The 16,960-nt window shown below is 41.1% G+C and overlaps 2 protein-coding genes across 5 annotated transcripts; both read left to right on the top strand.

Annotated features, from left to right (window-relative positions):
- The first annotated feature begins 121 nt into the window (after positions 1-121).
- Positions 122-8,647, top strand: nprl2 (NPR2 like, GATOR1 complex subunit). Of its 4 annotated transcripts, none has more exons than XM_061784380.1 (12): positions 122-576; positions 654-848; positions 1,161-1,252; positions 1,337-1,505; positions 2,949-3,057; positions 3,418-3,554; positions 5,770-5,867; positions 6,279-6,315; positions 6,667-6,760; positions 7,732-7,849; positions 7,949-8,091; positions 8,171-8,647. In XM_061784380.1, the coding sequence occupies exons 4-12, from the start codon at positions 1,344-1,346 to the stop codon at positions 8,236-8,238; spliced, it is 966 nt and encodes a 321-aa protein (XP_061640364.1). In that variant the 5' UTR covers positions 122-576; positions 654-848; positions 1,161-1,252; positions 1,337-1,343; the 3' UTR covers positions 8,239-8,647. The 4 variants fall into 4 exon arrangements, with proteins under 4 accessions (XP_061640364.1, XP_061640363.1, XP_061640362.1 ...); XM_061784379.1 differs by having other exon boundaries at positions 654-929; XM_061784378.1 differs by lacking the exon at positions 654-848.
- Positions 8,648-8,865: 218 nt separating this feature from the next.
- Positions 8,866-16,170, top strand: zmynd10 (zinc finger, MYND-type containing 10). Its single transcript, XM_061784377.1, has 12 exons — positions 8,866-9,469; positions 9,804-9,912; positions 10,958-11,074; positions 11,822-11,875; positions 12,385-12,537; positions 12,618-12,706; positions 13,328-13,422; positions 13,511-13,683; positions 15,062-15,187; positions 15,527-15,648; positions 15,743-15,868; positions 15,950-16,170. Exons 1-12 carry the CDS (start codon positions 9,381-9,383, stop codon positions 16,056-16,058), a joined length of 1,362 nt encoding a protein of 453 aa, XP_061640361.1. The 5' UTR covers positions 8,866-9,380; the 3' UTR covers positions 16,059-16,170.
- The last annotated feature ends 790 nt before the right edge of the window (positions 16,171-16,960 follow it).

The raw sequence follows: 16,960 nt of genomic DNA, 5'->3' as shown, positions 1-16,960 counted from the left end.
TCACTCGTTTATTTGCGCAAACTGCTGCGCAGCGCTGACTCTGTTGAATCGTAGTGCTTTTGAAAGCAGTCGTAAAATTGTTTTTTATAGTGACACTAGGCGTACACAGAACTGTAAAACAACCACCTTGACCTCAAAGATTATAGTCAGTTTGATATACATATATTTGTTTATAGAGTATTACATAAATTATTATTAAAATATTTATCTAAATATAATCATATTTTCTCCGAGGTGCTTCTGAAGGCACCATTGTTTTTCAGCAACGTGTCGCGTGACTGTAAGATGTTGTACTGCGGTAGCAAATGTGAAATAACGTCGCTTTTATTATGATGTTTTTTTTTTTTTGTAGGTCGTTTGTACACTGATATTGACAACTATTGACAACACTGACAAGGTTAGCTCAGCAGCTAGCTTAAGAAAGCAAGCCAACAGAGCCCGAACACTTTGCTGGTTTAAAGTTAGTTTGAGTAATAAACGTCGTGTGCCAGGTGCGTTATGGGCATGGACACACGAATAGAGTGCATATTCTTTAGCGAGTTCCACCCGACTTTGGGTCCCAAAATAACATATCAGGTGAGTGAACATTTTTTGGTGAGTAAATACGTTATCTATCTATCTAACGTCTGTTCCTTCTTCCAATCCGTCTACAGCAGGCCTGATGATGATAAGCGGTAAAGAAAATGGATGGATGGTTGCACAAGTGTGCACATCCTCTTATAACAAGGGATGTGGCTGTGTTCAGAATTAACCAATCACATTCAAACTCGTGTTCAATGGGAGTCACCACACACCAGACATCATTTAAAGTGCCTCTGATTAACCCCAAATAAAGTTCAGCTGTTCTGGTATGCTTAGTCGGAAAAAGCTTTGAAATTATTTATTTTGTACATATTTCCTATATCACAAAACCTGGCATTTGAACAGGGGTATGTAGCCTTTTTATATACAATTTATTTATCTATCTATGGTTTCATGTTTATATCGATCACTGCAATACCACTATGTGACGCTATTATTCAAATACAGTAGTGCACCATTTTGCAAAATAAATTGTATTTCAAATGACAAAAATACAGTCATCGATCACATTTGATGTGTTAGCGTGTCGTACACTACATTACATGATAAAAATGTCTGATTATGTTGTCTTCTGACAGGTCCCGGAAGAATACATTTCACGGGAACTCTTTGACACAGTTCAGGTTTATATTATCACCAAACAGGAGCTGCAGAACAAATTAATAACAGTGTATGAAACAAATTCTTTTATCACGCTGTATTTGCGTCGCGTTGTTATACAACCCTAACATCCTGTTTGTCTCCCTGTATGTAGCACTGCGATGGGCAAAAAGTTAATTGGATGTCCGGTGTGCATTGAACACAAGAAGTACAGCCGCAACGCCCTCCTGTTTAATCTGGGCTTTGTTTGTGATGCGCAAACCAACACGTGTGCCCTCGAGCCGATCGTCAAGAAGCTCTCTGGATACCTTACCACATTGGAGGTAAAGTATTTTATCTTCACACTACAGTACAGTGAAACGAGTCGTACAGATTGGAGTCTCTGGGAAAAAGGCTGAACCGTTATCATGCGGAACTCCATGTGAGATGTCAGCCAATCTTGTGAGACTTCACCTCACTGAACTGTGTGTTGTTTTTCTTTTACTTTGAAAAAAAAAAAAGGCTCATACCAGTGAGTAATGCCAAAGAGGAAAAGTGTACTGATGACCATCAAACCAGAAATAGCACTGAGAGTGACTCGGGAAAGAGTCTGGCTGCTCACTGCAAAATTAATTGCCTATCAATAACATACACATTCATTTTATGAAACAGTTCAAACAGCATGTAGCATTTATTGTAATCGAACCACTGAGAACATGTAGGGTAATTCCATTTGTGTCATTTTTAAGTTACTGTAAGTACAGCATGAATACTGGTCGAAATAAGTGTTTAGAAATTGGTACATTACATTTTTAACTGGCGGCACGGTGGTCGACTGGTTAGAGCGTCAGCCTCACAGTTCTGAGGACTCGAGTTCAATCCCCGGCCCCGCCTGTGTGGAGTTGGCATGTTCTCCCCGTGCCTACGTGGGTTTTCTCCGGGCACTCCGGTTTCCTCCCACATCCCAAATATTTGCATGAATTGGAGACTCTAAATTGCCCCTTGGTGTCAATGTGAGTGCGAAGGGTTGTTTGTTTGTATGTGCCCTGCGATTGGCTGGCAACCAGTTCAGGGTGTACCCCGCCACCTGCCCGATGATCGCTGGGATAGGCTCCAGCACGCCCACGACCCTAGTGAGGAGAAGCGGCTCAGAAAATGGATGGATGGATGGATACATTTTTAACTGAAGTCTGGCTGGAACCGTGTCACAATGGAGCATAATCAACTATGAACAGCAAAAAAGCAGATCAATTAATAAGTGTTTAGATAGAAAGCAATGCAACCGCTACACAGCAAGCACTGGAAACTCGTAATGTATCAGTCAGTAGGTTACTGCATACGTTAGCCAGAAGGCACCTATATTGTCAAAAGTATATAAACACATAGTATATTACCTATTTATAACATCAACAATGTTATTTGTATTTGTCTGCACTATTTTGCACAATAGGAAGATGAGTTTTAATTTTGAGTTTTGAGATCTGCCAGATTGGCATCGCAAATGAGAATCTGTTCTCAGTTGCCTTACCTGGATAAATCAAGTTTAAATATTAATAAATACATAAATAAGTACAGTAAATCTCAAAATTACATGATATCTGTTTTTGTTGTTGTTGTTGTTTTTTAACTGATTCAGAAACACTTCCATTATAATGTTTACACTCATGTTTACATTGAGATATATACCGTTACCGTGACGGGATTACATTTATACAGTGATATGAATTTTAGGCCATATCGGCCAACCCTAACCCCTTCAGCATGTGTATGCGTTTGCTGTGCTGCAGCTGGAGAGTGGATTCATATCCACTGAGCAGAGCAAACAGAAACTCCTGCCTATCATGTCGACGTTGTTGGAAGAGCTCAACGCTACGGGTGCCTGCACCTTACCCATAGGTAGCGTTCATTATCATATCTCATGAATAGAATTGATGTTGTTTATTGTTTCTGTGAATGCAGACGCGCTTTGAAGATAGCACACAAGGGCCTCTTTGAGTATCAGAATCTCATGTCCACTAATTCTGATTTCAGGCACGATGGTGGGTTGTTGAATATCATGTCCCAAGACAAGTTATCAGGGATAAATTTGATCATGTCGAATGATAAATATGGATCGTAAAATTTAAATTGTCTCAGTTATTTGTAAAAACAGCTTGTGGAAATGTTTGATTATTTACAGCCTAGTTAATGAAAATACTCATCTGTCTGTTATCGGCCTTTTTATTTTTTTACATTGTTTTTTTGTTTTTTTTTGAGACGAATCCAACACCATCCACTTGAAACTGATCCCGCTGCGGAAGGATCCCCCGGTCGTCCAGGAGTACGACGTTCCGGTGTTCACTCAGAGCAAAGACCACTTTATTAAGTCTCAGTGGGATCTCACCACGCAGCAGGTGCGCCATTGTTGCATCTAATATCGTACAATGCGAGAAGAGTTGTGCCTAAATACTACGAAACTCTGGGACATTGGCTGAAAGGCCTCTTATCAGTCACCCACAATGATTTTAATATTATATTTATGATAAGGGATGTGTGCGTATTTACGTGTCAGTTAGAAAACAACAGTGTGTAGTGTGAAGAAGCTGCGTGACTAATTTGTTCTGACAAAGAACGCTAATTGATTATTGGATGAATGCGAATTTTTTTGCCATAGCTACTATATCTCACAATCTTGCACTTGGAAATGATTTAAAGTCCCTGGAGAATGAATATGTCTTTGAAATTTGACACACCAGGGAGAAGAGTTTTTGAAAACCCTGCCTAATATGATTGATTTTAAAAAAATCAAGTACAGTAGAATCTAGATAGAACGGACTATTCGGGACGGGGGGAGTCGTCTGATGTAGCCAATTGTCCGTTACATTGAAGTCCTTTTTTATTAGGTCATATGCACCCCATATTTCTGTACAGTACAAAATTATTATTTTGTAGGGTTTCTTCATGGCCTAAAACGTCCAGTATAGTACAAAGTTATTGTAAATAAATATAAAATAAGCTTGAAAATGTTAGAAAGTTTCACATTTTATCCAAACCTACCACGCCGGTGTGCTTGGTCATGGTGACATTGTTGACGTACAGTACTCATCGTAGTTGAGTCGTTTTCATGAGCCAAGGGGAATTTGTGTGCTTCCTACTTCCAAATATGTTCCCAAAGACTTACGACTTGACAAAAAAAACTGTTACTTCCCCCAAAATAGCATGTTCCAGACTCCAGAGACTTGTGTTTATATTCCTCAGAGTTAACACTGCCGCCATGTCTCTCTCTGTCTCTCTCTCTCTCTCTCTCTCTCTTTTTTTTTTCATCATGACACGGCCACCACGTAGGCACGGGAGGCACGTCTTTTAGAATTGGATCTATTTTTTCTTTGTATATCTGTAACCCGGAAACAGTCCCGTTCTCTGCCTGCATTGCAACACAGCGCCAGTAAACAACAGCTGCCAATTGTGGAACTAACCGACTTTGTCAATGGCATTTTAAGTAACAAATGGAAACAATTTTTGGACACGTTGTTCAGTCCCGATGGTCCGTTTTATCTGATATCCGTTATATCGGGGTCCGTTTTATCGCGGTTCCACTGTATATAAAAAGAGGCTTCAAAATCGTGAAAAACGCTGTGGGCGTGTCTGCTATGAAACAACGCCCCAGTCAACTGTCGACTGTCAATCAAATACCACTACTACAACCTGAAAAGCGGGTACAACTTCGTCGAACATCTTTCTTATGCCTACACATAACATTTGAACCCTTTGAATATATCCTACAGCTTTTCACGCCCTGGCATTGAAGCGCAAAGCCCCTGTACAGACACTGTCGGACTTTAAAAAAAAAAAAAAAAAAAAGAATTGCGTCGTAGTTCTGCCTTTCTTTGCGTGACGTGCACACACTCATGGCCGACAACAAGGCACTCTAAAGAGGCAACACCAGTGGACTATCCGAAGGAAAGATGCATTTTCAGGGTGTAGGCATAGCTAGCTAGCTAACTGCATGTCGAAATTGGCCCGGATAACGGTTGATGGGAATGAAGGCGCACAAGTTCTTATAGAGTGGGAGAGGGGCGTCTCATGCCGAACTCGAAAGTCCGTGGCACCGTTTTAGCGATAGCTCCACAATTGAGCACGACATACCATAGTTCTCAGTCTTTGCTTGTTTTCAGCAATTATCTTCAAGTCGGTATAATCTATTTAGAAACAAATCCCTGAAATTACTTAACAGTGTCTTCAACTTCAAATCGGTTCCTCACTTGACCAAATGGAACAGTCCCTTACAGTTTGAACTTCGATACTTAAAGGTTTGAAGAGGAGTTAAGATAGATTACCCGTTTACTAATTTGAGCGAGGATAGCTTGAAAATATCTGCTATTATTATTCAAAATCACTCGGGTTTTTCACGTGACAGATTTGTCTTAATTCGGGCCGTGTTGTGTGTAATGTCCTTCTCAATTAACATTGTGCAGTACTTGTAAAGGGTCAACAGGCCTTGGGAGTGGGAGTATTGCTTGCTTGCGTGCAGCACTATAAAAATGCAGCCCCTAATCACATTGATCTTTTTAATTTCTTGATTATTTGAGGTTCCTGAGCATCCGCTCATGTTCTTTGTTCCGCCTACAGATTCTGCCCTACATCGACGGCTTTCGACATGTGCAAAAAATCTCTGCCGAAGCCGACGTGGAGTTGAATATAGTTCGTATTGCTGTGCAAAATCTTCTGTGAGTACACTTCACTAAACAGTTGGCTGGATGGATGACCTCTTGACATTGTAATAACAGTCATGTAATAGTATTTGAATTTCGACTATTGTAACAATTATTCTGTATCTATCTTTTGATGTGAAAGTGGTCATATGTTGGGATGAAACACTTCAGGAGCTCAAAACAACAAATGTTAGTGCCACTTTAACCACTCGGCTTATAGCAGCAGATCAGAACCCGATCCAACCTCTTTCTTGCTGATAAATTCCCAGTTTATATGAGCTGAAATGGGCCGTCGCCACTTAGTGTTTGGAGGAACACATAGTTTGGCCAAAAATGAAACTGGGACTGGACTGTTCTATCCCCTGTGTATTGGTTCCCGTTACCACCACAAGCTGATGTGTATATGTTTTCCTTTTCATTTTACAGGTATTATGATATCGTGACCTTGGTGTCCATATTCCAGGTATTGTAGAAAGTGACATCTGCATTGTACGTTTTACTGTGCATTTCATATCCTGAGTTGCTGTTGTTTTAGCGAAGGGAAGTTACTCTACATTATGGTGACAAAGAATTGCATTTTCATCTGCATTGGTTAGTAGATTATACAAATACTACAGGAAGTTGGCTATTTTGATTTGCAGTGGCCATTCCACGGCTTGTACTTCGACAAACTCCTCCCTGGGATTTTTGTGTTTAAAGTGAGAAAAGCATTTTATGTAGAAGTAAAGACATATTTTGCAGGTAGCAGGGTGACTTTGCTTGATCTTTTTGTTGTTGTTGTGGCCTTCATTTGCTGTTATTTGCCCACTTCCAGTACTCCAATGTGTACTGTACCACCCCCAAAGTACAGAGCCTGATCGATGACAAACTTATCCAGGAGGAGTGTCTCAACTATGTCACTAAGCAAGGTAAATAAGAAAAAAGATACACAGATTGTAAGAGAGTGTCGTACACTTAACCTTTGCTATTCAGGGGGATTAGAGACCAAGCACCGACATGAAGAGCAGAAATCTGCGAGTAATGGATGCCCCACCAATTTCTTTTTTACATTATAATTGCCTGTATTAATAGTGTAATGACTAACTATAATCTATTATCCCAAAACACTAAGATACCCTTAACAATAAATATATTACAGATTATTTGACATTGAAAAAAGTGTAAGGACGCTAGGGTATATGCTGCGCATAGTCGTCTTTTTTAAAATACTGTACAAATATCGCAAACAACTTTTTTGTTGGGCACTTACTGTACTGTACGTTGAGCAGCTAGCCGTGACCAGCTCATCAGCTTTTAACTTCCATCACTTCCACAAGGAGCATCGCCATGTACTGGAAAACAACATTTTGAGGCGCCACATCCGCTGAGCCTTTTTATTTATTTCTGTTTGATTATTTGTATTTATTTATTTATGGAACCACAACAAAACATGGCATGTTTGTCAGGGAAGAGGTCAATTGCCCTGGACAACGTGTAGGTATATTATAATAATACAAAGAAAGGACCCGGAAAGGTATATTTTTGTTTGAAAAGCTCATGTGACACGACATGGCATTTTCAAGTTTTAAATCACAGCAAAACGAGTGGCCGACGGTCAGCCACTCGTGAGAAGTAGTTTCCGAATCGCACACACTGCGCAACAGTTCAATCAGGTGTGCAACGGAATTAGGTCATTACAGAAAGTGCGCAAAAGTACCTAAATAAAAATAGGTGAGTTTTTCAGCGAATTGTTTTTTGTTTTTTGTGTGAGTAGTTGAGTTCCTCAATTGTAGTTGAGTTCCTGAATCGTGTCAAATCAGCGGAGACCCATTGTGCTAGTGTTATCAAGGAGAGTATAGTATTTATTTCCATTGATAACGGATATCGTCATTACTGTCAGGTCAGAAGCGTCCGAGTGTAAGAGACGTGTTCCAGCTCTACTGCGGTCTGAGTCCTGGAACCACCGTCCGTGACCTTTGTTCCCGCTACTCGCAGCAGCTGCAGAGGGTTGATGAGAGGTCAGTGGCGCTTGTAAAAACAAAACCAAAAAAACATGATGCAGCATGACAGACAAGGTCAGGCTAAGGTTTGGCCATGTCACATGCTCTGTTTTTCAGAAGGCTGATTCAATTCGGCCTCATGAAGTCTCTCATACGACGGCTACAAAAGTACCCTGTCAAGATGATACGTGACGAGAAGAGCAGGCCCCCTCGCCTCTACACGGGCTGGCACAGCTATGATGAGATCTGCTGCAAGACGGGCATGTCTTCACTTTTTGACTCGTCTCGAAAAAAAATTAACTCAGTCGGTGTGCTCATTACGCTTCTTTCATTTGGCAGGCGTCAGCTACAAGGAGCTGGATGAACGGTTGGAAAATGACCCCAACATTGTTGTGTGCTGGAAGTGACGTTGTTTGTGCAATGAAAGAGACAAAAGAGAGATGAAATGGCCCAACCAAAGATGTTTTCTACTAGACAGTCGTCAAAGGAAGTATTTGTTTGATTGTTCATTTACATTAAAGGTCCCATGCTATCGGAATCCTTTTTTTTATTTTTTTATTTTTGTAATATAAACTGTTTGATGCATAACACAGGCCAAAATTAGTCTGTGACCCGGTTTAAGTTTGACATTTATGCAGTTTGTTGATTAAATGCAAAAGACACATCAGGCTTGAAAGAAGATTGGGTTTGTGTGTGTGTGTGTGTTTTAAATTATTTAAAAAAAAAACGCAAAACAGAAAAGAACATTTTTGTTTTTGTTGTTATTCAAATGAAAATAAAACTCAAGATGTGCTTTTGAAAATGCAAATACACAAAGAGGAGTTGTCTTGGTTTGTTTTACAGCTATAAACAACAGAAAGCTCAAACTATTGTGTTTAAAAAAAATAATAATTTAAATCCAAAACAGAACATTTGTTTTGGTTTGTCTTTCATGTAAAGAAAATGTGCTAGAAAAAAAACAAGAATTCAAAATGTCCTTTAAAAGTTTTCTGCATAAGAAAAAAACTAAAAATGCAAAACAAAGAAGTATTTTTGTTGTTTTCAAATTTAACAAACAAACAAATTCTCAATGTGCTTTAAAAAAAATAAGCAAAACACAAACACGGATTTCTTAGTGGGCGAGGGTAAATGTTTAAAAAAAAATTGAGATGATTGTTGGATAGTGACGATTTGTGACGCGTTTACGTGGATTATTCACTACAAGAACTGAGCAAAGTAACAAAACATCACTCAGTATGATGCACTGATGCAGTGTTGTTGTATCAGTGCAAACTGCAATGTAAATGAATACCTCGGTCAAAAGTATTTGAGGTATTTTGCGTCAGCTCTTGAGTTGGCTCGGATTGGATTGTGCAAGTGTACCTAATGAAGTGTCCCGTGATCTTGGTATTCTGCATCTTTATGATGGGGCGCCTCTTAGTGACGACACAGAGGTACTGCGCTCTGGGCGTACAGAGCTGCCGCCATGACGACCGACGAAACCGCGCTTGGATGACCGACTGACCAAAACAATTGTGACTTTTTCCACTCGACAGGTTATCAGCAACAAATGGAGGGCTCGGTGCTGTTGCCAGTGGAGGCAGAGGCGTTCGTTGAAAGTTTGGAGATATTTGCCCTCAAAGACGTGGGCTCGACGAGGTAAATTAGCGTCGAATCCACAAGCTATGCGTTAACTAGCGAGGAAAGTGGCTACAATTCAGGTTCTCAAACTTATTTGGTCCAAGGAGGAATTTTTCATAGCATCCCCTCCCAAGTCAAGTCAAGTATCGACAACTAAACAAGTTGGAATTTGAGAAATGTATCCTTTTTCCTGAACTAGATACAGTATGCCACTGGACCACACAGTATGAGAACCATTGGGTTATATTTAATATATTTAGGTATATCATATGGTAAAATCGTATTTAAAATGCTTCCAAAACAACTGAAGTGACCAATAAAAATGGCATTTTAAATCTTTTGACCTTTCCAGGTGGTTCAGACAGCATGAGCACATTGAGAAGCTCAACATGCAAGCAATACTGAGTGCTTCTGCCACACTGGATGAGTACATCAAGGAGATGCTGGTGTCTCATGGAAAGGTGACACAGTCATCATCAAAACTCCCTTAAGAATTCTTTGTCAATGCTAAGAAAGGATGCTGATCACAGCAGCTCATAGGAATTTCTTAGTGACAAGGAGCATGTTAGTGAACGCCATGGAAAATAGGCTGGCTGAGGGCATGATGGGGGGGGGGGGGACGCATGATAGAAGTCTCAAGGACACATGACAGGAGCTGGCTGTTTCCGTTTCAAACAATTCCAGGTCGCGTACTTTGACAAACTCCTACCAAATGGGGAATTTGTCCAAATGAATCCCAATGGGAAGCCGGTATACAAGATTGACAGACGATACTAAATTGCAAAAAGTCTTTACCTACGCTGTCTAATGTGGGTGGGTCGTGGCGCCAAAGTTTCACTTTGAGGATTTGCCATGAGAACAAGAATGCGAGGGCGTGTTCATCGCTGCTTGGAGCTTTTATTTTATTTATTTTTGAATCACTCTCGGCTAAGGTTCCTGTCAACCTAAAGATAAAAACAAAACCGGTACCTGAATGCTAACATACGGTGGGAAATTCCATAGGCACACAGCTAACATTTAGCATCTGTGTGGCAGTGTTGTTACACTTGAAGCAACGGATATCTGAACACAAACAGTGCTGAAGCACATGTAGACAGATCATATAACAATACACACAAGCATATATTCTTTATCCTCTGCGAAGAACAACTAATATTACTGCCGCACTGAGAATTCAAGAGAGGAACTGAGCCTCCGGTACAGTATATCAGTATGTCTGTCTTATACTGCCCCCAGCTAGCCATAGTGTGTACACCAGAATGAGCAGCACAAATGAAGGAGAAAGTGTGATCAAAAAATGTTTCATTCTTTTTAAATGTATTTAGTTCTAAAGGGATCTCCATTCATTTCAATAGGAAAAGTTGATTTGCGATACGAGTGTTTTGAGTTACAAACGTGGTCACGGAGCAAATGAAACTATCTAAAGGCACCACTCTAGCTGAAAAAGATTATTATTATTATTATTTTTTTTTTTTTAAATCCAGGTCTATCTTTCCTCCTTTGCAGATCTCAGTTCTGGTGCATGAAATGATCCTGACTGAAGTGTGGAAGCAAAAAATATTCCCCATCTTATGCCAACTACAGGACTTCACGCCAAAGAACACGTTTCCTCTTTACATGGTGGTGAGTGCATAGTCATACAATTTCATCATAAAATGTGAAATAGCGACTGATTCTTCAAGCGATTCTAAGAACATGCAATAAGGCGTCATCAGTAACGTTTTGAAGCAATTGAGGCAAAAGGAAGTGCACGACAATAGCAGCAACTGATAGACCCCACTGTTGATTCCGTTTCAACTGGAATGAAGTGAAAGCAGTGTAACTGTTCAGCTGCTCGACTGACTTTTCAAAACTACAGTAATTAAACTTGCGGCGCCGGGGGCAGCACGGTGAGGAAGTGGTTACGGCATCTGCGACAAAGTTGAGAAGTTCTGGGTTTGAATCTTAAGCTCTTCTTTGCATGTTCTCCCCATGCTTGAAGACTTTAAATTATAAATCCATAGGTATGAAGGTGATTGTGGATGGCTGATGTGCCCCGTGATTAGTTAAGGAGAAACTTCTTTTTTGCCTCATTTGCTTGAAGACACAATATTAAATTCCACACCACCGACAGAAAGTTTAATAATCTATTATTATGCTCATCACTACCTTTTGCCATGACTTCATTTTTTTTAGCATGATGTCACCTTTGATATTCTTGCCAGAAAAAGCATGGCATTGGTATTTAGAAAAGCAGTAATAGCTCAACAGTCCAGAATGAGCTGCACGTTTTGTTCTCTGAGTTCTGCTCTGTTGCGTAATGGTGACAACTATTAAATGCAGAAGAAAGATTTTTACATGTTTAAATATCTTCTTCCATGTTCTTCAAAGATCCACCATGAAGCCACCATCATCAACTTGCTGGAAACTGTCATGTTTCACAAGGTTAGTGCCCTGGTCATCATCCCCCTGCAGCAAACAGTGGCTATAAAAAGTCTGCACACAGCTGTTCAAATGCCCTTTTTTTTTTTTGTGAGATAGAAAACCAAGACCAAGATGCATCATTTCAAAAAGTTACTCTACCATTAATGTGACCTATAACCTGTACAACTCATTTGAAAAATAAATATTTTAAGAGGGGATGTTAAATTTAAAAACCTGAGATAATGTGGTTGCACAAGTGTGCACACCCTCTTATAACTGGTGATATGGCTGTGTTCGGAATTAACCAATCAAGTTCAAACTCATGTTAAACGGGACTCACTACACACCTGGCACCATTTAAAGGGCCTCTGATTAACCCCAAATAAAGTTCAGATGTTGCAGTGGGCTTATAAATTCACCTCGGTCTCATTTTATTTAGATCATCTTGCATTTAAAAACCGGGCATTTGAACAGGAGTGTGTACGCTATATCTTCTGTTTTTACAAACAACTGAAAGACATTTCGTGTAGGACTCGTGCGATGCCAGCGACGACTCTATCCTCGACTTGGTGGATTACTGCCATCGGAAGCTGACCCTGCTGGCCGCCAACGCCGGCAGGGACGGCAACGTGTCTCACAACATGCAAAAGGCAGCCGGCGAGGCGGTTCTGTCCTCTAAAGAGGTAAACGGGTGTTTGTTGGGTTGACATCTAGTTATGAGATCAAGGTGATGATGAGTCTGTCGTGTCTGTTTCATTTGTAGGAGTTACAGATTCAAGCTGGGGAGCTGGAGTTCAACATTTCCTTGAAGGCTTTGTCTGTGCTGCGCTACATCACTGACCACACTGACAGGTACTGTATAATACTGTTAGAATACTGTGCAATACTGCTTCTCCACTTTAGGATCACGGGTGAGCTTTTTAATTTTAATTATCAATTGCACAATCACACTTAGTACTCTTCATATTTTTAACAAATTTAATTCAAAATGATTAATATTTCATTTTACATGAGCCCTTAAAAGAATACCGACCCATGATAGACACTACTGATAAATCAATGAATTTTCTGCCTATGCCAGAGAGTGGTCCACCCCGGACTGGTCACCAGCCAGCCATAGACATATAGACAGATAAGCATTCACTCTCACATTCACACCTATTGATAATTTGGAAACTTTGTTAACCTAACGTGCATGTTTTGGGGATGTGAGAGAGAACCAACCCTAGCATGGGGAGAACAGGCAAACTCCACGCAGGAAGGCCAGCGCCGAGATTTGAACCCAGAAACTCTTAACTGTGAAACCGACCTGCGAACTGCAAGCCCACTATGCTGCCCTTACAGATAAATCCATACCGCTGAATCAAAAACTGTAGCTAAGAAGGTGCACACAAACCTATAAAACCACACAGATGAATACATAACCTTGATAACATTAACAAAACATTACTAGCCAGTCTTTTCTGTTCACAGTATCAGTGCCATTAACCGAATGCTCTGCACACATAACGTGCCTTGTTTACTGGTGCGCCTGATTGAGTGCTGCCCGTGGAGTCGCTGCACAGCAGGTAAACGTCATCACGACACCTGTGTCCTTAGCGTTCCTCTTCCAGTCTACCCATTGATATTCTCGCTCCCTCTCGACCCCCCATGCAGGCAGCATAGAGAAGCACATCAACGGCAAATGGCAGAAGATTCCAGCGGAAGACCGCCTGAAGATGACAAAACTGGACGGACAGGTCTGGATTTCGCTGCACAATCTGCTCCTCAAAGAAGACTGCCAACGAAAATATGACTTCAACAGTTTCAATAAGAGTCAGCTTCTTAAGGTGAAGTGCTGTATATAAAGTATGCCTTCATGAGCTGGTAAATGGCCACACATGCATGGGGTCACTTAAGTCCGCCTGCATTTTGAGTAGAAAGATATACAATGGTACTGTGACTTATGAGTGACCCGACTTAGAGGTTTTTCCAGATAACATCTGTTGCTCAGCAGAAATTTTGCCTTGAGTTGCAAGCCAAAAAAATTTGTTACGAGCGCTAGACGTCGGTAGCGAACTTCACATGAAGAAGCAATTTGGCAGATAATAAACAATTTTTCAAAAAAGAGGCTAATTAAGTTTCCTTCAAGCTGTTTACTGTACGTACTGTAAAACTAAACATAAAACAAAGAGAATTACATGTTGCCGTCCCAGTTACAAAGGATATTTGACCTGTATAAACGTCAATGGCAGTGATAGATTAAAGCTAACAATGTATAACACTTTAAACATGCTAACAAAACTTGCATCGATGTCGTTGTGGTATAGCCCTTACAGAAACGGATATTTGAACACAATCAGTCCAGCAACACTTGTAAACCGATGATATAACAATATTCGCAGGCATATATTCTTTATCCACCCATCCATCCATTTTCTGTACCGCCTTAGCCTCACAAGGTTCGCGGGCGTGCTGGAGCCTATCCCAGCTATCTTCGGGCGAGAGGCGGGGTACACCCATAACTGGTCGCCGGCCAATCGCAGGGCACATAGAAACAAACAACCATTTGCACACACATTCACACCTAAGGGCAATTTAGAGTCTTTAATCAACCTACCATGCATGTTTTTGGGATGTACGACCATCATGACCAACATTAAAATACGCACTGAAATATATGAAAACTAGTTTGACATAGATGACTTCTCTTGGAAGGAATGTCCATTCTTCTTGAGATGCAAATGAACCGCGGATTCTGGACCGGAAAAAGCCGGCTGTCGATGCTGCGCCACCCGTCTGTGAAGCGGTTGCTTCATCTCTCCAATATAGCGGTCATTGCACTCCTCTTCAGATGTGAATTTAGGATTTCCGTGAGCTGTAGGCTATAATTATCAAAATTATAATCACAAAAATCATGAAATAATTCACTCTTGTTTGTACAGGAAATATACAATATGAGTTTTACTTTCTGAATTGAACTACTGAAATACATTTCCACGACACTGAAATGTATTCCACTGCAAATGTTTATATAGTGCGTGCGGGAACGGTTTCCTTTCTGCTATTATGACCGTTCTCATCCACTTCCTGCTCATGATACAAGTATATGATCTTAACCTCCATCAACTTCTTCATTCCATATGTGGTTATTAGTGTTAAGCTGATGTAGTCTTTATGGTGATGATAGTGGTTTTACATTACAGTACATCCTGTTATGTTTCACAGCTGCGCAGTTTCCTGACTGAGGTGTTGATCGACCAGCTTCCCAACTTGGCTGACCTCCAGCGCGTCCTGGCTCATCTCGCAGTTACAGACCCCGAACCTCCGAAGAAGGAACTTGTTTTAGAGCAGGTACGCTTAGAGTGGTACAATTTGAAGTTCAGCGTGTACAGCATTCATGCATTGTTTGTGGAAACTCTCGCTTAGTCGTGTGTCCACCTCACCCCCCCTCCCCCCGCCCCACCGGGCCCCTGCTTACTTGCATTTTTTTCGGCAAAAGTCAGTTATGGCAACCAGTACAGCATGTACCCCTTTTCTCTCGCCAAACGTCAGCTGGGACAATCAATCTAAGGTGTTCCTGGTTTACAGTTATTGTACTGGATCTCATTAGATTATTTATTCCTAATGTTGAAGCAGTACTTCCTTCTATTTTAAACCATGTATTCTGCTTCTGCTTCTTTTCACTTGTAGATCCCTGAAATGTGGAACCACATCATGAGGGAGAATACCGATAAGTGGAAGGCCATTGCCAAGTATCAAGTCAAAGAAACGTTTAACGCCTCGGAAAAAGACCTGAGGCTGCAGGCACAGAGGTACTACTACAAAAATTAACAGACTTAAGGACAAAGACATAGAAAGTACAGTCTTCCATTTGCATGAGCGTCAATAATGGTTGTCTCGGACCAGGTTGGCTCAGACGTACAATTTGGATATGTTGGAGAATTTGCTCCCCGAGAAACCAAAGTGTGGCTGTTGCGGGAGAGAGGCTGCGAAGAGATGCTCTCGATGCCAAGGGGAGTGGTACTGTCACAGGTAAGGGCATCGACATGATAGTTGTCCCTTGATGTAACCAAAATGTAAAATGACCGTTGATCTCTCGGCTGCTTTTCATAGAGAATGTCAGGTGAAACACTGGCCAAAACACAAGAAAGCCTGCCAGCTCATGATGGAGGCCAACAGGAAGATCCAGGCTGACCTGTGCAATAACAACAAGGAGAGATGAACAGCATGAACTGACAGGAGAGTTTCATTTAAATTTTCATGTAATTTCAACAACTCCCCATTTGGTTTAATAAACTGCTTCTTCTTCGTCCTGGAAGAAATTTGCAAGTTCATTACAGATTATTGTTTCTTTTGATATGCACATTCATTGCCTAGTCACAACATTAGGTACATTAGGTTTGTTTGAGGATGCTTTTATTTTTCATATATATTAATAAGAATGAAACCCGTTGCAGAGCCACCACCATGCCTCTTCTCACCACCCTCAGAGTCAATCAACTAGTCCTCTTTCAGCATCATGTGACTGCTGACCATCGTGCCTCAATCAGCTTGACTTGTGCTGTCACATGACCCAGGCATGGCCAGTCGTCAGTTTGCACCAGGCCATTGGTTCCTCATCATGCTCTTCTCAACCACCTCCTCCTTCAACCTTAACTCAAACGGCAGCGGCCCACCTCACATTCCAATCAGCGTTTCGCGTTAAAAAGAAGGCATCTGTGATGGTATGGGGCTGTGTTAGCACCAATGGCATGGATAACTTACACATCTGTGAAGGCACCATTAATGCTGAAAGGTACATACAGGTTTTGGAGAAACACATGCTGCCATCCAAGCAACGTCTTTTTCATGGACGCCCCTGCTTATTTCAGCAAGACAACGCCAAACCACATTCTGCACATTACAACAACGTGGCTTCGTAGTAAAAGACTACGGGTACTAGACGGGCCTGCCAGCAGGCCAGACCTGTCTCGCATTGAAAATGTGTGGCGCATTATGAAGCGTCAAATACGACAATGGAGACCCCGGACTGTTGAACAGCTGAAGCTGTACATCAAGCAAGAATGGGAAAGAATTCCACCTACAAAGCTTCAACAATTAGTGTCCTCAGTTCCCAAACGTTTA

Source organism: Phyllopteryx taeniolatus, chromosome 9 (genome assembly GCF_024500385.1).
Source record: "Phyllopteryx taeniolatus isolate TA_2022b chromosome 9, UOR_Ptae_1.2, whole genome shotgun sequence".
NCBI classification, from domain to species: Eukaryota; Metazoa; Chordata; class Actinopteri; order Syngnathiformes; family Syngnathidae; genus Phyllopteryx; species Phyllopteryx taeniolatus.
The sequence above is the reverse complement of the archived record's forward strand: the minus strand, read 5'-3'. Positions and strand labels throughout refer to the sequence as shown.

Excerpts from the sequence above, each read along its gene's own strand:
- nprl2 (XM_061784378.1), top strand. The coding sequence starts at position 499 with ATGGGCATGGACACACGAATAGAGTGCATATTCTTTAGCGAGTTCCAC. Across the intron at positions 1,506-2,948 it reads GATACCTTACCACATTGGAG|CTGGAGAGTGGATTCATATC; the intron begins GTAAAGTATTTT and ends GCTGTGCTGCAG. Across the intron at positions 3,555-5,769 it reads GGGATCTCACCACGCAGCAG|ATTCTGCCCTACATCGACGG; the intron begins GTGCGCCATTGT and ends TTCCGCCTACAG.
- zmynd10 (XM_061784377.1), top strand. The coding sequence starts at position 9,381 with ATGGAGGGCTCGGTGCTGTTGCCAGTGGAGGCAGAGGCGTTCGTTGAA. Across the intron at positions 9,913-10,957 it reads TGCTGGTGTCTCATGGAAAG|ATCTCAGTTCTGGTGCATGA; the intron begins GTGACACAGTCA and ends CCTCCTTTGCAG. Across the intron at positions 13,684-15,061 it reads ATAAGAGTCAGCTTCTTAAG|CTGCGCAGTTTCCTGACTGA; the intron begins GTGAAGTGCTGT and ends TATGTTTCACAG.